Source organism: Pipistrellus kuhlii, unplaced genomic scaffold (assembly GCF_014108245.1).
Source record: "Pipistrellus kuhlii isolate mPipKuh1 unplaced genomic scaffold, mPipKuh1.p scaffold_m20_p_29, whole genome shotgun sequence".
Taxonomy (NCBI): domain Eukaryota; kingdom Metazoa; phylum Chordata; class Mammalia; order Chiroptera; family Vespertilionidae; genus Pipistrellus; species Pipistrellus kuhlii.
In genome coordinates, this window is record NW_023425528.1 from 4,112,152 (window position 1) to 4,134,083 (window position 21,932).

Below are 21,932 nucleotides of genomic sequence, written 5' to 3' on the forward strand. Positions count from 1 at the left end.
TACATAAAACAGCTGTTGACAGAACCTGCTAAAAAGGCAATTAGTATTAAGAAAATTTAATACTAAACCATTTATTTCAATTATTTTTAGCACCAAATAACTGGAGGCCAATTGGGGGAAATAGCTCCTCAACTCTATAGAACCACTTTTTTAGGTTTTTCATTCTTTAAAAACATAATGGAAAACTTTTAAAACAACATTTCTTAACAGCACCCTGAAACTAGAACCTGTTAGTTCTTTTCATGGTAGATATTTAAACAGAATTAGCAAAATAGAATTTAAGAAGGAAGGGAACACAATGGTTCTAAAACAAAATTAGGCCACAGGGACCCTATTCAACCTCCTCAAGTTTTAGGAAGGAGCCAAAGATAAGAAAAAGAATTTCCCAGAGCAGTGATCCTTGTTCAGATATGCAAAACTGAAGAAACATTGCCAAGAGCCACTTGCTTTCAATTCTGTCTCTTCCCTTCTTTGACCTGAAACATTCTAATATAGATTAGAAAAAAAGAAAAATAGCACTTTGTTTTAAAATATATCATATTGGCACAGAAATACTGATGGTTGCGTTTGGTTGTTTCTGGATTTAAGATACTTGCAATATCTAATCAATCTACAGACATACAAGGAAGCAATTGAGGGAAGGGAGAATAAAGACCAGAACATTCTTTTCTGTTTTGATGCATTAGAAATACCCATTCACTGAAAACTCTTAAATAAACTTTAATTCTATAACTATAGCCACAGCTAGTGACTAAATATGAAAATAAGTATGAAATCCAATGATGACTTTGCTTTCTCTGACATTTAGATCTATGTACTTTGAATTCTAGGGTAATATTTCTAAGCCTATTCCTACTTCTTAAAACAAAAACTCTAACCAAGAGAAAATATATTATTCCAATGACATTTTTTTATTTTCAAACATGCCACAACAAGTGGTTTTATCTCAGAAAACAACTATGAGAAAAGTTACTTTTATGAATTCACAAAATGTAAAACTAAGATGCAGAATACTTAGGATGAGGATTTAGGAATCTTCTTCTCTCCGAAATTTGGTAAGTGTATTATCCACCCACTTCACGCTATTAGTGGAGAAACAACCAACATATCCTATTCAAAAGTGAAAATGAACAGTAAAAAAGATGTAATATATGGCCTTTCACAGACATTTTTCCAACAGTAACTATCAGTTTAGCAAATACTTGAGAAGCATATTTGACAGTAAATGAGTAACTCATAATTATGTATTGCGTTAAAGAGCCTCATGTAGTATATCCTAATATACCGTATTTTTCGGACCATAAGACGCACTTTTTTCCCCCCAGAAGTGGGGGGAAAAAGTCCCTGCGTCTTATGGTCCAAATATAGCCTACACATATACTTTAAAAAAAAAGTTTTTTTACTTGCCCGGCTCTGTGTGGTCTCTGTGTGCTTGCCCGGCTCTAAAATGGTTCTAAATGCTGCTGTTTACTTTACAGGGTTGATTACATGTGTTTATGACTGTGATGTTGGGTTTTAATGCACATAAAATATTTTAGGACACTATTTGTTTCAGAATCTTTTTTTCTTCATTTCCCTTCTCTAAAAACTGGTGCGTCTTATGGTCCGGAGTGTCTTATGGTCCGAAAAATACAGTAATCACTATGAATGAAAACATTCCATTTAGTTCCTTCTATCAATTAGAAACAGTACTGCACAAAGCATTATGGGTAATAAGATACTGAATTAACAGTGTAAGAGTATTAAAGTTAGGTTCAAAATGTGTTGTTTGGTATGTTTTAACCTTGAGCAAAGTTTATAATATGTTAGGAAAATTAGGAATTACTAAACTTAAATGTATTTAACTAGAGGGTTTAATTTTTAAAAAGTCTAGTAGTTATGAATAATTGCAGTGTCCTCAGTATAGGGGTTTTTAACCTGGGGCCTCAAAGTATCTGTAAACTCCCTGAAATTCATAGGAAAATGTGTGTATCTATGAGAAAAAGTCAAGTTTTAAATATTTTGAAGGGTTCTACAACCCAAAGAATCTTAGAGAGCAGGACTGTAGCAATCAAAATAAAACATTAGAGTACAAATCAACATAAGTAATTGTAGCAAGAATGTAAACATTCATAAAGCCAGTAAAGATTTAGAAGTGAAATGCCAAGAGAAATATGTAATGATATAAAAGCACCTCAAAGTATTTTTCAAGAATATAAAAGCCAAGAAGCATATTGCTACATGCTTTTTTGAAGCTAGCTAAATTGATTTGCCCACCTTTGGTCTAGCCACCTACAAAGATTATAGAATTAAAAGAATATACAATATTAAGATTGTGCTAGAATATTCATGTAAGAATTAACCATTTAACAAGGAACTAAACTGTGTTTGGTGGTTATCCTAGACCTTTCTCCATGTAATCTTTCACAGGAAAGCATTATAACTACTGATTTTACTAAATCTCTAATTTTTAGCATCATTATATTTTACTAAAAATTCCCAATAGATCCCATTATTTGAAAGACCCTTAAATAACACTAGGATATTACGTTAAGTTCAGCACTGCTATTTTAGATGCCATTCTTATAAAAGCTTGATCCTACAAATTCCACCATACAACATGATGGTAACATCTCTCTCAATGAGCAAACCAGATATTTGTATTCAAAGGACGGTATGAAATGAATGTGTGTGAGATGATAGTGTTTCTGGGAACCAATACCTAATCCTAAACAAGATAAAACACTACAATGTTACAGAGGCACATTTATCATTTATGGAAAGCCTACTGTGTTTCAGGCAAAGAACTCAAAGAATGAGCTCCTCCTCAACTAAACTGTAAGAGTTTCTCTACAGCAAGAATTGTGTCCTTTGATAACAAAAGTAGATTCTTATGCATTTATCTTAAAAGATTAATTGACTAAATGGGCTTGACATATTTAGGAAGTACAGCTGAGAGTACCTGGTGGTCAGCCTGGAGGACTGACTAAATAGTGACACTATTAATAGATATAAGGATTTCAGAAAAATGAATGAGAAATATGATTTTAGTTTGAGGCACATTTAAAGTTCTTAAGAGAATTGACAGACATGACAAGTAACTGGAAAATAGCACTCTGGAGTTGAAATTAGAGTTGGGGACATTGATAAAGGAGTCAACAGTAGAAGCCCTAGGCATAATGACAAAACCAAGAAAAATATAGAGAGAAGAGGACCAGCCTCAGCCAGTTTGGCTCAGTGGATAGAGCATCAGCCTGCGGACTCAAGGGTCCCAGGTTTGATTCCTGTCAAGGGCACATGCCCGGATTGCAGGCTTGATCCCCAGTAGGGGGTGTGCAGGAGGCAGCCGATCATTATTATCATTATTTTCTCTCATCACTGATGTTTCTGTCTCTCTTTCCTTCTACCTTCCTCTTTGAAATCAATAAAAATACTTTTAAACAATAAATAAATAAAGAGAAGAGGTCCAAAAATAGAATCTAAAGCACAATAATTTAAAGGAAAAAAAAAAGAGCTAGTACATAACTTGTAACCAAGTAAACCTACCAGGATTTTCTACACATAGTTTTTATGAGTAGAAATAAGTATGCTTTATTTATTTACTTATTTTAAAATATATTTTATTGTTTTTTTACAGAGAGGAAGGGAGAGGGATAGAGAGCTAGAAACATCGATGAAAGAGAAACATGAGAGAGAGACATCGATCAGCAGCCTCCTGCACACCCCCCACCAGGGATGTGCCCGCAAACAAGGTACATGCCCTTGACCGGAATCGAACCTGGGACCTTTCAGTCCGCAGGCCGATGCTCTATCCACTGAGCCAAACCAGTTTCGGCGAAATGTTTTAAATAGCAATGCAAAAACTGAAATAGGTTATATACCTGTAGCTATCACACAATTTAAATTTCTTGGAATATTCCCAATTTCAAATATTTTGTCCTCCTGTTCAGATAAATGCTGGAAATACACTGGAATTTAGTGTTCCAATTACAATTCCAAGATCATTGTTTGGATACTGAAGTGGCATAAAAGTCCTTTTTTTATATTATGCTCTAGGCTCAGTTTCCTCATTTGCAAATGGGACAGTAACAGTACCTACTTCATAGAGATTAAGCAAGTTCACACAACAAAGTGCTGTAAATAGTACCTGAAACATACTATGCGTGCAACAGGTATTAACTTATCATTTTCTACTCCCCCATAAAAATGTATACTAATTGTAAAGCAGAAAATTGATTAGCCCATAGCTATCAGGACCACCAATTCCCAAATCTTTCCCAAAAATCAGTTTTAAATAATCTTCCCGTATATCTCATTTCTCAGACTGTATGCAGATTTTTGGTCATCTCTAAAAATTTTATTTTGAACAAATCAGAGGGATTAAGTGCTTAGACCATAATCAAGAGCCAAGGAAATATTTACATTACTACTAGTTATTTCTGATTTTTAGTCTTAGAAAACTTTCTCAAACTATTAAATAAGCAATACAAACTTTTTATATTGCCCTTTGTGCCTAGATTATCTGTCTTTAGAACTACACAAAGTAGTGCTCTAAGGTATCTAAAATCAGACAACTGACAGTACTTTTACATGACTACTTTTAAATGTTCTAGAACCCCACATCAAGTTCATCAATTAAACTCCAAATCCTTCTTGCTATTATTTTCTTTTCTCCCAAACTATAAACATACAGTAATCTAAGAATCCTTACTTCCCAGTCATCCCCTTCCTCACATTTTTCATCTATTCCAACATCAACTTTCTGTTGTCCACTTCTGAACCTATCCACAATGTGAATTTCTCAAGACTAAACTTTCCCTTTTGCTTCCTTATTCTTGGAAATCTAAATAACTCTAAAAGAAAACTGCTCAAAAAAACTGCATTTCACTTACTAACATCAAGAACCTGAAGCCCTGTCATGTTAATACTCTTCCAATTCCAAAAACCTATAATTCTGTTTTAAAGTCTTCATTCATTCAATAAAGCATTAATTCTACCCCATTTTGCTAGATTCCAAAAACTCAGTAATCACAGGTTTCTATGTCTCAGCTGTACATAAACAAAAGAAAAACCCAATTAATTGTGAAATTCCTAGTAAAATAAACTAAACAACTCCTGGAAACAAATGAAACTTTCCTTGGAAGGTATTAAAGTAGCTAAAGTAAATGCTAGGCAAACGATAAAAGGAAACAAAAAGCTTACAATTTATGTTATGGTATGACAGAAAAAGAGCTCAGGACTGGGAGTAAGGAGCTGCTTCTGAGGGGCAGCTTTTCCAAAGGCTGTTATTTCAGACAAATCAAAACCCACATTTCATAAAGGTATAATCAAGAGATCTCACTACACACAATTGAAACCATTGGTTAAGCTTTTGCTAAATGAAATAATGGAATCTGGGTTTTGTAGTCTAGTGAGAAAAAAGCAAAGAGGATTTGGGGTTCTATATTGCTCTTTGCTCTTTACTTGTCTGCAGTTTGAGTACACCCTTTCATTTGTTTCTGATTCTTTATGATTAGTCCTTGATATAAAATAACTAAAGGTGAGTGATCAACATAAAATCATAGTTTTTCTCAAGTTAGAAAAACACATTTAGAAAAGAGCCCAAAAAAGTCAAATTCTCTCAATGGATTTAAATAAGGCCTTTTCTACAACTTTAGTATAAAAATACAATTTTGATTATGGTGCTGTGAATTTTCAACTGTGTGGATTACTCACTTTTTAGAATATTCTCAGCAAAATTTTAGTCCAACTTGGCTTCCTCCTGCTACCCAGAGTACTTCTCAGCCACCATCTTTTACCGTTAGTAAGAATTTAATATTAGCCCAAATAAAACACAATCAGGAAAATAAATGAACAGAAATACAGTGTATCCCAAGTAAAATATTTACAATATTCAACATTTTGGGATAATTTAATGAAAAGCAGCTCATTACAGTGAATGCTCTATTTTCATGGATGAACTTTATCAAACTTTCTGCCAGAAAACCATGAAATATTTAAGGATACTCTAATTTATTTTACAGGTCTTGAGACCACTTAAGCTCATCATAATTTCATAATATAGGGTGAGGCAAAAGTTGGTTTACAGTTGTTTGTATGAAAAAATACAATATGTAAAAATAAACTTTCCCATACTCACAAATATAAAACTACTTTTGCCCCACCCTATATATCTATTTTGAGTTATGTGAATTATAAAACCATATATTTAGCCTATAGACATCAGAACATTTATTCACTTGTAAAACTAATTTTATAAGTAAAATTATGTTACAGTAAATGTTATCACTGTAAGAGAGGTTTCTTTAAAAAGAACAACACAGCAAATCCTATTGGCTTGTCCTTTTGGTTTACTCTTCCAAACCAGTCAAGTTCTGACATTAGGCAAAATTACTATCACTATATTTTAGGGGGGAAAAGTGAACACATCCACTCCACTCTAATATTAAGGATAAAAGTAGTTTCTCCAAGCACAATGGATCAACTGACTTGATAGTTTACCATTTTTAAGTAATTACTAAGCTTCTTATTTCACAGAACATAATCCATCATTTTTGCTTTTTTGAATTTGATTCCTTGAGTTATAAATCTAAAGATGTTGATTTTCAGAATTTCTTTGCAGGTTTGTTACTGTTTTATTTTCTTACTCTAAGAAAAATCAAACTAACTACATTTGATATTGTCATCAGTTTCAAATTTTATTCATTTTTTTCTTGATTCCAATTCCACTTGGGATTCTAAGATGAAACCTATAAATGCTCACTACATACTTCTAATACTTAAAAAATAAAGATCAGGGGGAAATCTAATAAATCTACTAAACTGCAATTACTATTTGAACCCAAATGCTAATATTCACACCATAAAATTTTCTAAAATTTTTGAGATGTAGGAAGTTTATTAATTTATATTACTCCGCAAATATATCTTATGTATTTAATTTCATTTAACCATATCCCATTGGTTGGATTTGGGGGATGTTTTTAAAGTGTTGAGAGTTTAATGTTTATTTTTTTAATCCAACAACTTTATCCAAAAATTCAGAAAATTTTTCTGGCTGGCCAGGAGGAAAACATTTCAGTGTTGATAAGTCCATTGACTGTAACAGCCCAGGAAGCATGCTAAAACAAAAGAAGAAAAATATTAGGTAATATGGGAGAAAGTATCAGCATTCACCTGCTGCCCATTTGATGAATGAATCTAACTTCCAAGAATACTGTGAAGCTTCTCAAACTATACATGTAATTTTAATGAATTTTATTATTATAGGTATACAAACTAAGATTAAAGCAATACAAAGAGCTACATATCAACATCAATTCAAAAGATACTGTATCTTAAGTCAAGTGAAATATTTCAGAAATGTTATTTTATGAAGGATGTGGTCACTTTTTTTTTTTTTTTTTTTTTTTTTGCAAATGGCTTTGGGACACTTCTCAGGACTGGGCAGATATAAATTGAAACAAAATTAATTTACGAAAACAGAATAAATGACACTAAAAATAACAGCTGCAAGATAAGAACAATAAGCTTGGGAAACTACTAGACCATGCATGAAGATGGTGGAATAACTTTTTGCCAGTAATTTACTATAATAAATCTGGTGTAAACAATGTACAATCGCCATGCTTGTTGGAAGTAAGATTCCAAACCACAACATAAAACTATTACTTCAGGAATTTAATTAAACAAGCCACTTAAATTAGAACATACAACCACTTAGCCTAATTGGGGGCAAATAAATAATATACCTAAGATGAAAGTACAACCAATGACTCTTATGGCATGCATGTGTATGACTTATTTGAAATTAATATGAGAAAAAAAAAAGACTTTGCCCTAGCCGGTTTGGCTCAGTGGATAGAGCATCGGCCTGCGGACTCAAGGGTCCCAGGTTCGATTCCCGTCAAGGGCATGTACCTTGGTTGTGGGCACATCCCCAGTGGGGAGTGTGCAGGAGGCAGGTGATTGATGTTTCTCTCTCATCGATGTTTCTAACTCTCTATCCGTCTCCCTTCCTCTCTGTAAAAAATCAGTAAATATATTTTTTAAAAAGAAAAAGATTTTTAAACCTTTAATGAACTGTTAAGAGATTCCTACAGCTCCCTTTTCATCCTGAATAGAGTCAGGACAGGACATCCTTTATGAAATCAATGTTTTCCTTTTTTAAATGTACTGACACAACTTCAAAGCTGATTTAACATTTTAAATGAAAATACTCATGAACGGTGTCTGGAAAAATTGACTTTTATAAAACTGGAAGATTAGAGTTTATTACTCTCAACTACCTAAGGACAGATATGTCCATTATCTGAGGTCCACATAATTTTGATTATCTAGATTATCCCTGACTTACAATACCTTTAAGAATGGCTTCTATATTACAAAGCCAGCCTGACATTCCCTCTCTTCTATCATTATAGGGATTATAACATCAACAAATACTCCTGAAACAATCAATGGATCTGTTTTGTTTACTGAAATATGCTTAGTACCTAGAACAATGTAGGCTCATAGTAGGTGCACAATAAATATTTAATGAATTAACAAGTGTTTACTGAATGCCTAGGAGACAGATGCAGTAAAGCTTAAAAGAAAAGGTTACTATTTCTAACATGTTTCTTCTAAAGTTTATTTTTTATTTTCAAATTAACTTCAACTTATAATATAAAAATTCAGGTGGGCAAAAGTAGGTTTATAGTTGAGTTTGTGAAGCAGTTTATTCTTGTATTATATTATTTATTTGTATTACAACTATAAACCTACTTTTACCCATCCCTGTTATGTATTTTGCAATACTTCTATGAGGTCTTTGCTTTTTAAAACATCAAATTAGGATAGCTCTTGGAGTCAAACAATTGGAAATTACTGACCTGACCCTTTGGCAAGCTTCTAGTGTCTCAAGAAGAATTAATAGAAAACAAGCAGCAATTTTCTTCTTCCTTTTACTGTGATGTTGATCAGTTCCTGTTGAATTCTAAGGTATTTCTAGGAAATAATGCTCCTTACCATAATGCAATTCCCCTGCTTAAAATATTCCAATGACTTCTCGCTAAACATAGAATAAAATCAAACTCTTACATGAGCTTCTCTGCCCAATATCATCTTAAACTACATTCTCCCTTGCTTACTACAATGCCACACTAACCATCCCTTTGTTCTTCAAACATACCAAACTCAAAGCTCATTCCTAGCTTAGGACCTTTGCAATTGCTGTTCCTTCTGCCTCTAGAGCAGTGGTTCCCAACCTATTTTTGGCCATGCCCCACCTAAGCATCTCTAAAATCCTGATCCCCCCGCCCCCCCCCCGTGACATATTTTTATTATTCAAAAAGGGAACTCCTATTCACATGGAGGAAGCCTAAAGGCCATTAACTTGGTCTAAACAAGCTTCCAAAGAACATGGCAACCATGAAAGAGAAAAATAAAAGAATGAAAGGACAGTTGAAGTACTGTGGAAGAAATCACTAAGAAATTGTTTAAAAGAATAATATGAAGTGATATGAAGTTTCAAAACATATAATAGAGAACTGAAATGCATAAATATGTCACAATATATATTTATATACTATATATGAGGCCCCTACAACCATAAGAAATGCAAAATATTCACTGTTAATAATTTATTCTTTAATTGCCCCTTTAAAATCAAATTGCCCCCCTATGGGGTGTTTGTTGGGAACCACTGCTGTAGAGCTTCAATTGACCGGCTCTTCCTTTTCATTCCAGTCTTAGCTTAAATGTCAAATACCACCATGCCTTCCCTAACCATTTTATCTAATTAGTCTTCACCCAACCTATCACTCTACCCTGACTTATTTTTTTCATAACACATTTCACTATGTAAAATTTTATTGATGGCTTATTTATGAACTGTTTACTATCTCCTGCCATTAGAACATTAGTACCATGGGACTTTATCTCATGTTTACCACTGTATCCACAGAACCTAAAACAATGCCTGGCATATATTAAGTATAGTTGAATTAATGAATGAGCAAACTTAAGAGATTCCAGAGGATTTACTGAATGCAAAACCTGAATTAAAAATAAGCAAATGGTCCAGCCAGTATCTCAGTGGTTGAGCATCAACTTAAGAACCAGGAGAACACAGTTCGATTCCTGTTCAGTGCATATGCCCGGGCTTCGGGCTGGATCCCCAGGGTGGGGCATGCAGGAGGCAGCTGATCAATGCTTCTCTCTGATCATTGATGTTTCTATCTCTCTCTCCTCACTTCCTCTCTGAAATCAATAATATATTTAAAATGTTAAATAAATAAGCAAATGCCTTCTTTGAATAATGAAAATCTAAAAAATTAACTCAAAAATTATATTCTCAGAGATTTGAGCACCCAAATAAACATACATGCTCAGATTTTTACATGTAATGATGCAGGCACAGATCATAGTTGGAGTGGAAGACAAACAAATGAGAGGACTTGGCAGGTGAGAAAAATCAAAGAAAGTTTGATTAAGTGGGAGACAATAAGAGGTTGAAGAGACAGATGGGGTAGGTAGCTGGGTAAGAATAGGTAGGGAGGAAATTAAGGAATTTTTTAAAGTCAAATAATGAGTCTCTAGTATACCTGCAGGTACAGTAAAAGAGATGCCCGTCTCTGTGTAGCTGTTTTGCCAATTCCAGCTGATGATTGTTCATCAATTTTTCATTTATAACCACTACAAGAGGCTTTCTTTTTTCCAGAGTCTCCAAACAGCTTCCTGCACCTACAAACATACATCGAATTTGTTAATACAGGTTTTTAAAAAAGTTAAGCCAACAGATATACAAAAAGATGCTCACCTCACTAGCTATTAAGGAAATGCAAATTAAAACTATAATGAGATACCACCTCATACCTATTAGAGTGGCCATAATCAACACCACAGTAATAATGCTAGAGAGATTGTTAAGAAAAAGGAACCCTCATTCACTGCTGGTGGGAATGTAAACTAGTACAGCCACTATGGAAAACAGTATGGAGGTTATTAAAAAACTTAATTTAGTTACCATATACTTAGCAATTCCTCTTCTGGATGTTTACCCAAAAAACTTGAAAACATTTATTTGCAAAGGTATATGCACCCCTATATGCAGCATTATTCACAGTGGCCAAGACATGTAGACAACCAAAGTGTCCTTTGATAGAGGATTAAATACAGGAAATATGGTAGAGATATACCATGGAATAATTATTCCACCATAAGAGACAAGACTGCGACTGGTGACAACACAGATGAAACTTGATAATACTGTATTATACTAAGCAAAATAAGTTAGTCAGAAAAAGCTAAGAACCATATGATTTCACTCATATGTGGGATATAAAACTGAAACTTGCTGAAACCGGTTTGGCTCAGTGGATAGAGCGTAGGCCTGCAGACTGAAAGGTCCCAGGTTCGATTCCGGTCAAAGGAATGTACCTGGGTGGTTGCAGGCACATCCCCAGTGGGGGGTGTGCAGGAGGCAGCTGATCGGCATTTCTCTCTCACCGATGTTTCTAACTCTCTCTCTCTCTCCCTTCCTCTCTGTAAAAAAAATAAATAGAATATATATATATTTTTTAAACTGAAACTTATGACACAGACAACAGTATGGTGGTTACCAAAGAGAAAGGGATGGTGGTAGTAAAGGGTAATGTGGGCCAAATTTATGGTGACAGAACATTTGACTTTGGTTGGTGGGTCCACAATACAATGTACAGGTCATGTACCATAGAATTGTACACTTGAAACCAATATGATCCTATTAACCAATTTCACCCCAATTATTTAAATTTAATAAAATGTTTTAAAAAGTTAGTGTTCCACCAAGTTTTGTGCTAAAATTCTAAAGATGAAAACCTTAGTTGGCAGAACTACAAACCAGGAATTCTAATTATACATTCAAAATATCAAAAGTATAGTTATCAGTTGTTCTTTAATGTTATAAACCTAATTTGAAAAATACATTTTTTAACACTGTCAATAAATTAAGTGCTTTGCCACTTGCCCTCTAGTAGGATGCCCTGGGCATGGGTTTCGAATCCAAATAAAATTCAGATCCAACATATTGTACATGAAAGTGTTCTGCACATTTATTAAAAAAGTAGAAAAAGCAAGCCCTCAATAGTGACAAGCACCAATAAAGAAAAACTCTGACCACTCAATCCCAGAAAACAATCAAGGGTAAATTTCCACAAATGTGCATATCCTATATAATAAGAGTATTATGCAAATTGACCATCACTCCAACACACAAGATGGCTGCCCCCATGTGGTCAAAGATGGCCAAGACAAGGTGGCCAGCAGGGGAGGGCAGATGGGAGGGACCAGGCCTGCAAGGGAGGGCAGTTGGGGGCAACCAAGCCTGCAGGGGGAGGGCAATTAGGTGTGCCCAGGCTGTCAGAGGAGGGCAGTTTGGGGTGAGTAGGCCTTCAGGGGAAGGCAGTTAGGGGTGACCAGGCTGGCAGGGGAGGGCAATTATGGGCAATCAGGCTGGCAGGGGAGCAGTTAGTTATCAACCAGGCCGTCAGGGGAGTGGTTAGGGGGTGATCAGGCTGGCAGGCAGAAGTGGTTAGGGGCAATCAGGAAGGCAAGCAGGCAAGCAGTTGGGAGCCAGCAGTTAGGCCCACTTGGATCAGGCCTAAATGGGCAGTCAGACATCCCCTGAGGGTCCCAGATTGCAGAGGGTACAGGCTGGGCTGAGGGACACCCCCTCCCACTCCATGCACGAATTTCATGCACCGGGCCTCTACTATACAATATTTGGGTCAACTCAACTTTAAATATATTTTATTGATTTTTACAGAGAGGAAGGGAGAGGGTTAGAGGGCCAGAAACATCAATGGGAGAGAAACATTGATCAGCTGCCTCCTGCACAACCCCCACTGGGGATGTGCCTGCAACCAAGGTACATGCCCTTGACTGTAATAGAACCTGGGACTCTTGAGTCCACTGGCCGATGCTCCATCCACTGAGCCACACCAGCTAGGGTTCAACTTTAAAATCTAAAATCATTTGATATTTTCTATGGCAGGGAGGAGACTGATAAATGAATAGACAAATCCTTTATGGGTAAATAATGCTAGGGTAGTAATAAAAACACAGACTCCAGCATCAGACCATTATCTGTCTACCACTTACTAAATGGAAAAGTTACTTGACCTCTGTGTCTCTGTTTCTTCATCTATAAAATGGAGATACTAATAGTAGTTAATTCATAAGATTGTTTGGAAGGATTCAACCAGTTATGCACACATAATATGTATAACAATACCAAAAGCTGTTTGCTATTATCCATTTCTAATCACCAATCTCTTGGTGCTGTCTACTTCTAAAGACTTTTCTCTCTCCAAAGAAGGCTTTATAAGAACCACAAAACTTCTTCCCCAGTTATCCAGCAGTCATAATTGCAATGCTCTCCCAAAACAGTTCTTCTGAAGGTATGGGCAGTGTAACTAGATCAGGATGGTTCGCTGAAGAGCAGGCAATGATACACAATATGTAGCTGTTATAGAATATTTTTACTTAATTTATTTCACATTCACATTTAATAAAAATATAAAACATATTTCAAAGTCAATTTCTCCATGACTAATCCAACCAATTAGATGGCTTAATACTACTGCAGATCTAAGCCCAAATACCTCAACTGACAACTCTTAACACATCATTGGGTCAATGATTTTGCTTGTGTTTAAAGTTTCTTACTGTGAAGTTGGGCTATGGTAATTAATTTCCCATCCTTTTACCACCCAGAAATAATAAATTCTGTCCAATATTCTCAATTATAAAGTTCAAACAAGTTTTTTATTCAAAAGGGCTACAAATCAGTTACTCTAATGACTTTATCTCCAAAGGTTCAAGTTTCCGTTCTTAAAAAAACCAACCCCGTTAAGATTCTAAGACACTTTACCTGCGTGACTTATAACAAGATCTGCTTCCTCAAGGTCTTCTTTCAATGAATCCTTGTACCTATAAACATCCAGAGTAAATGACTCTGTACTGAATGGTTCAGGCACAACCTTTCCTCTGCCTATTTGTAGGACGAGTCGATTGTAACCAAGGCTCTTGATGATCTGAAAAGAGGCAAAACAGGAAAAAAACAAAACAAAACAAAAAAAAACAGGCCTTTTAAACAGGTTACTGTAAAGATAGTAGTAACAACAACAAACCCTAAAGTCGGTGTTCAGATCTGAGGACGGGCTGCCAAATAGTCTAAATGGAGACGATTTCTGCTCGTTTTCCAAAATGACCCCTTTCCCCCGTCCCGGGCCCTGACAAGGTACCTCATTAGCCCTAGAGGATCTACTCAACCCAGCTCACGGAGTCCTGAAAGAAGTGGCCCCTAAGAAATCTGAGACCAAGCAAAGATTTTGAAAAAGGCGCCGAAAACTCGGCCAGGAGACAACTAAGAGCTCCCAGGTCCCACTGCGCAAACAGAGACGCGGTGCCACCTCAGACCGCCAGCCGGCCGCGGGGCTGCCCCAAAGGCGGAGGCAGGACCAGGGCGGCGAGCAGAACAGGCTGAGCTGAGTCCAGCCAGGGGATTCGGATCGGAATGGGGTCTGGAGAAGCCTGCCTGGGCCCGGGGCCCAACACCGCCCACAGCTCTCCACTGGGGAGGAGAGGCCGGTGGGGCGGGCCTAAACGCTCCGGGCGGAGCCTCGGGGAGGAGGGACCGAGCAGAAAGCAGAGGCGGAGGCGGAGATTCTGAAGAGAAAAGCCCAGGGAAGGAGGAGCCTGAGAAAAGACAGGGAGGAGTAGCCCAGGAAGGCTGCAGGAAAGCAGACTGAGACAGAGGACTCTGAGGCGGGGAGGAGTCAGCAAAGCGGCTGCACCCGGTGTCCCTCTCAGCAGGGTTCTTCCTAGCCCGGCTGGCGCGCTAGGTCCCGAGGCTGGAGGTGGCAGCGAGTGGCGAGCTCAGCGAGGCGCGCCCGCCGGCCGCCCTCCCGCAGCCCCACTCACTTGCAGACAGTCTTGTGCCAACACACGGGCAATGAGGTCGTCAAAGCTGGTGGTCCCCACTGTAACAAACACACACTTCATCGCGAGGGTTCCCCGGGCAGAATCACAAGGGTCGGATGTGACGTACTGACATCACGTGAGCTGTGCGTACAGTGGGGGAGGCGGAAGTTGGCCAAGGCAGCCAGACTGTGGCGGGAATCGGGTTTGTGTTGCCCTGGGGGGTGGGGCCAAAGACTACTTAAGTGATTGTCAGCCACTGTCGGAAGTCACTTACTTATAAGAGCTCCTGGAATACGCATGTTAAGGAGGTGGGGAATTAACAGATTTGTTTATTTTTTTCAAAAGTGTCGGTTAATAAAATAATGAAACCTCGCACCCTCTCTTATATGAGCGATAATTTTACTTCGAGTCTGTTGAGAGACTATGAAATTAAAAAAAAACTGTCTTTCTAAAATCACTCATGAGAATGGGCTCTTCCAACTATGGTTCTCAAGAAGCCAGAACTATATGGCTGGTGAGTTTTTTTAGGGAGCTGCATCAAGGTAATTACTTCCATTAGCAAGCATTGCGTGTAAAATAGAGGCGTTAAGGCCTGAAGCTTACATCTGTAATGCATTAAACCCATCCATTGAACCATTTAAAATGTGAAATTTATGGTAAATTTAATTTATGATGAAATGTAAAATTATACATTAGCTTGAATATGTACCACAGATACATTACAATTAGTCAAGTACAGGAGAGGTGATTTCTCAAGACTCCTTTTTCCTACCACTGTTATTAAAATTATTACTTCCTCTATCTGGTTCTAATGTTACCAAATTAAAATCTCACTTTAAGTCATATTTATATTTTGCCCTGGCTGGTTATATATCAAAGGGAGCCTGTAAGAAGGAATTGTTTTAACCGAAACCGGTTTGGCTCAGTGGATAGAGTCGATCTGCGGACTGAAGGGTGTGCAGGAGGCAGCTGGTGGATGTTTCTAACTCTCTATCCATCTCCCTTCCTCTCTGTAAAAAAATCAATAAAATATATGTTTTTAAATTGTTTTAAAGACAAAAAGGATTAGAGTTGAATTAGACATAGATCATAGGCTGAAAAAAAATTTTTACCTTTAAGTCTTGTAGCTTGGGTAATTATCTTTCTGAGGAGTTATATGCTGCTATCCCTCTCATGATTCTAAATTTTACAAATGAATGATACAGTGAAACTACAGTTTCATAATAACAGTAAATGTAGAAAGATAATGGTTGAATAATAAAATGAACATAATCGTATATTCTGCACAATAAGAGTAATAAACTATTTATTGAAATACTAGTATAAGACAAAAATATTCCAAAATATTCTGTAATTCAGAAAGACCTTTACCTCTTGTGTCTCTGAAATCTTTTCCTGTGCTTGGAAGATATTAAATGAAAGGAGCACTGTTATGCTGAGCTCACAGAGAGAATAAGCACACATATAAATTAAATGTTCTTAAATTACCAGAAAATGAGAAAATTAAACTTCTAATAGTTTTAATGTCCTAAACTTTAATAAAATATCTTGCAGAAGCTGATCCAGAACTCTTTTAGAATCCAAGATAACAATTTTGGCAATTAATTCTTTTCTCTGTTTTGTTAGTTTTAAGTATAATTGTTAGTTATAATTCAAACCTGAATTTTATTTACTTGGGTGTGGTTTCCCTAAATTTATACCAGCTTACTGATCAAATAAGTTAGTATTATTTTTAAAAAGGATTACAATTTTAAAAAAGGTAAATTTGTATGGATGAAAAAGGAGCACATACTAAACCTAACAAGCTCAAGAGAGGCCTGCATGGTGGGCCTTATAAACTCAGAGACTGAAAGTAACCACATAGGATGGTCTGAAATTAAAATTTCTAACTAAAAGCAAGTCATGATATGCAGTCTTGTCCTAGGTGGTTCTTCCTTGACCTTAGTGAACCTAACTGAGCCTGTTTATTATCTTTTTGCATCTAAGATAACACACCTTTGGAATGTCAGAATAATTTTATTTTTCCTCATCACACCCTACACCTGTACTCACCACACCAGAGCAGGAGACCACAGCCCCTCATTGTTATCTTGAATACCATCTCATTGTGCTGTAAATGTTAATTGTTAACTATGCCCACTCCGTAAAAGAAGTATTTGTCTCTCCATTTTACTTCTTATCCAGTCTCAGAGATCTCCCAACTTTGCTTTCCCCTGCCTGCCTAATTTATTGTAGCACCAGTGGATTTTGTATAACCCACTTACATCTCCTTTTATTGTAATGTATAAAATAAGCTGCAGAACTGCCCTTCTCTGGAACATTTTCTCAACCTGTTGAGATTTTGCTTCCCGGCAGTTGTCATCACTTATGCTTGTATAAGCTCATAAAAATTCTCTGCAGGTTTAGACATTTCTTACATTCACATTTGTTTTCAACTACACTAAATCAGTATTCTGACAAATTATTTCAATATCAACTGTGTTTTTGTACTATGGCATCTTGAAGATAATTCCCAAGATCTTGAAGCAACTTCAAATCATGAACTGACATTAAATTAATTAATGGATAATGAATTGAACAGCTAGGTGCTTTTTAAGTTAAATAGAATATTTAAACATTGGTTTAAATTAAACATTTAAATTTATATACATTTGCCTCTTATTTGAAATGATATAGAGAAGCTATATCTTAGAATTGTGTAATGTTCGGTTTTGCCACTTTAGGAGATTATAAAAGGATTTGTGTGACTGCAGAAAGTTTTGTCATGCCTTAAGTTCTATTAATCTGTTAACATGCTTGTATATGCCAGACAGTTCTCAATCACCCACCCTGCAACTTTCTCTTTAAATTAGAAGTTAGTTACTTTGGTTCAAAGTTTTAATTACAGTAAACCCTCAATTTTACAGATCTTGATTTAATGGACTTCAGATTTAACAGACACAATTTCTGGTCTATATATCATATGTGAAAATTTATACCCTATTAATTTTAAAATGATTTTAACTAATATTTGCTTATAATTTAATTAACAGGTTATTTTTGTTACTAACTCAGTGTTGTTTTTAACAAATTTTAACGAATAGGCCATATGTTGAAAAAAAAAACAAAACACTGCAGTAATTTCACTGACATAAATATTACGTATCTACAACTATAGTCCACATATTTAAATGCAAGAGCTGCCGCTCATAAACAATATTCTGCAAACGATTACCACATGATCGCACCTCATCACGAGCTGTAATTGGTTCTGTTTTCATGTAGCATGACTTTCTGCAGCAGTTTTAACCTGTGCTGCCAATGTTCCTACTTGTCTAAGCCATGCCCCAGGTGTGTGTGTTTACTGGTGAATGCATGCATTTATTAGATACATTCAATTAAATTTTAAATTACAGTAATACATATAGAAAACTTTCCTGTGAAGTTAAACTTTTCATATATACTTAATTTGAATTACACAAATGAATCTACATAAGTAATAAAGGGTAAACTAATTTGTCAATTTTTAAACATACGCGTTCAGAAAACTTATTTTATTTATATATTAACAGACGCCCCTTCACCCAAATTAGTCCATTATATCAAGATTTTTCTGTAATATGAGTGGTTGAGGCTCTTCAAGGGGTAGTAACAGTGACAGAATGACAACGGTATATGTGCTTTTGTTTATCAAGAAAAAATAATAGGTTTTTTTTTCCTAAAGCAGCTTTTTTTGGTATAAAGACCTTTTATACTCTTAAAAACTATTGAGAACCTCAAAGAGCATTTGTTTATGGATGATAATGTGGATTATAGCTGTTGATATTTACCATATTAGAGATTAAAATGAAAAAATTTAAAAATACTGTTTCATTGGAAAGTAGCAATGATGACATATGTTAACATAACCTATTTTTATGAAAAAAATATATATGCAAACAAAAATTTTATGAAAACAATAAACTGTTTCACATTTTTGCAAATCTCTTTCACTATGTGGACTAACAGAAGAAAGCTGGATCCTCATATCTTCTTCTGAATTCAATCCATTGCATTATCACACAGCACATTGTATCTGGAAAGCTTGACTGTATGCTAAGGGGAGGATATGTTAGTATTGTATGAAAATCATTTTAACCTCAGCAATTTCCAAAAGAATATGATAGATTATAATAAGGAAAAAATTAGAAAGTAAATTTTATTTGTCTTAGTTTATAACACCTGAGTTTGAAAAGATGCTATAAAATACAATGGTGGACAAAATAAGTTTATAGTTGTGAGTACATGAAACAGTTTATTCTTGCATTATTATTTATTAATTATTGAATTATTTATTTGCATAACTTTAAACCTACTTTTGCCAACCCCTGTATATCAAAATGTTTACAGTACTCCCTCAGTTGAGATGGCCTTACTTCCTTTATTTAGTAATTAATGCTTCATCCTACAATATGAATTGTTATTTTTTACTTTATGTGTAATATGCCTAGATAGCAGATATTCTGTCTTAGAAGTATAGTTTTCTATTATTTAAGTTTCCTTTATTATATCTGATTATTTAAGGAGGGAAAACCTTAGAACAAAGGCTCTTCACTTACAATAGTGTTAACATTTGTACTTTTTTTTTCAAATGCTTTATTTTTACTGTGATTAAATGTGTTTAGAAGTATTTTTTTTCTCAGTCACTCAGGATCCTATTTACTCAAATACACAAATCTCTAACAATTCTTCATGATATATTTTATATCTAAAACTGAAACTTATACATAAAACAAGATTTTTCAGAGTGGCTCTGGAATAATAAATATTTGCTCTGTCACCTTATAAAAAGAGGTATTGAAAATGATTAGGTTTGTTTAATGTAAAATTGGTTAGGTTTGTTTAATGTAAAGTTAATTGGGAAGAGTTGTCATAAGGGGCACACAGCCTTTTGTAAATTAATTTTGGGGTAAAATATTGTTAATATAAACATTTCAAAAACTGTATGCTTTATTGGAAGTGCCTGGAAATTTGCCAGTGCCCTGCCTTTTCATAATCCTGTTTTACCTTCAGAGGTAACCATTATCAAAACTCTTATGAAGAAGCTATACAGGCCTACCTTGGTTTATTGTGCTTCACAGGTGTGTATTTTATAAATGGAAAGCAAGACTCTCCTCCAGCAAAAAGATTACAACCAGCTTTATTGTGATACTTGCTTTATTATGGTGGTCTAAAACAGAGCTCATCATATATCTGAGGTATGCCTCAGTTTATAGTTGTGAGTACATGAAACAGTTTATTCTTGCATTATTATTTATTAATTATTGAATTATTTGCATAACTTTAAACCTACTGGACTCCACTACAGAATTTCACTCCCCTCTATTAAGAATTGGCAAGAGAAATACATTAACCACTGCTATTAAATTTCTTATTATTCTTGTGCTACTTAAAGCAGGGATGGGGGAACCGTTTTTCTACCAAGCGCCATTTGGATATTTATAACATCATTTGTGGGCCATACAAAATCACCAATTTAAAAATTAGCCCGCTATATTTGGTCAAATTTAATTAATGCACCCCTAATGCCTTGCCAGTGCCAGACCAAATAATTTTGCAGGTCTTAGATGGCCCAAGTCCTAGACATTCCATACCCATGCTCTGAGCTTGCCTGAAGGCTGTACTATAAACTACAGGACAGAGTTTATATGTTCAACAAATAAGAACAATCTCAGAGCTTCATGGAAAAGGACTTAACATGCTTGCCACTTCAAAGAGTAGACTTTGAAGTTCAGACAACTGAGTTGATATCACTTAGATAACTTCCAGGTAGTACCAGTAGGCTGAGGCAGTATTTCCAGGCCTCTTTTTGATGCAATGAAAGATGCAGAGTAATATACAATCAGATAACCAGGAGCATGTGCTAGACAATGCTTAGCCTTCCATAAGATACCCAGTAATTCTTTTTTTCTAACCCCTTTCAAAGTATTTACAGTTTTTCATTACATGTGAAACCAATAATTTCTGACTTGCATTTTAGAAGAAATATATATACTTGCTGAGATAAAATAAACATGTAGCTATTGCTGAGAATCTAAGGAAAATAGGGAAAATAAAGTAGCATTAGTTAACTTTATGAAAAGGGTAGTTTCGAATGATTTTATATAACAAATCTATTTTCCTTTCTTAAATAATTCAGAAGTAAATTGTAATGAAAGTATAACATTAATTTACTTACATTAATTTTATATATTTTTTGTTTCTGCTCTTCTGATTTTTCTGCATCCTCATCAATGTAGCTAACTAATCCCTCAAGATTCAGCAGAGGTGGAATTTTCCAAAGAAAACCTCATAAGGTATGCCCAATATTTGTGAATACTACTCTTTCCCTAGATCTGTCATAATTCTTGGTGTTTAAATAACCCATATACTTTTTTATTCCTCTGGACAGTAAAATCCTAAAAGACAGAAACCATATCTAAGTCATCTGTGAATTCCCATCAATTAGTGCTACCATAGAAGAGAGACAATACCCAATTAGTGTTTATTGAACTAAAAAGTGTTAAATTATTAGGTACCAACTAAGCTCTATGGGAAATGGAAAGATAAATAAAACAGGTTTCCTTTTCTATTCCAACAACAGATTGTTTTTCATAGGCTGTTTTAGAATGAAGAAACCATATACATTCTTTTTATGTTATGAACAGGAAACAGATTCAAATAAGACTGTGAATTTCCCCAAGAGTATAATAGCAAAGCTAATAATAATAGCAGAACCAAGGATGGAACCCAGCAATCCAGTCAAGTGCTCTCCTATACTATGCTGAGTTATCCTTTAATGATGAGCCTACAGTAATGATATCTGCATTATAATATAAAGCATTAAGAGCTCTTTGAAAGGATAAAGAAGATAGATGAACCTCTATCCAGGCTAACCAAGAAACAAAGAGAGAGGACTCAAATAAACAAAATCAGAAACAAAAGAGGTAAAATAACAACAGACCCCACTGAAATACAAAGGATTGTTACAAAATACTAAGAACAACTCT

The 21,932-nt window shown here is 35.3% G+C and overlaps 1 protein-coding gene across 1 annotated transcript in view; it reads right to left on the bottom strand.

Moving 5' to 3' along the window:
- Nucleotides 1–15,058, bottom strand: part of ALG13 (ALG13 UDP-N-acetylglucosaminyltransferase subunit) — a 79,635-nt gene extending 64,577 nt beyond the window's left edge. The window contains 3 exon segments of the mRNA XM_036454428.2: nucleotides 10,566–10,704; nucleotides 13,874–14,036; nucleotides 14,926–15,058. Coding sequence (XP_036310321.1) covers nucleotides 10,566–10,704; nucleotides 13,874–14,036; nucleotides 14,926–15,006 — 383 coding nt within the window. The 5' untranslated portion in view covers nucleotides 15,007–15,058.
- Nucleotides 15,059–21,932: the final 6,874 nt, after the last annotated feature.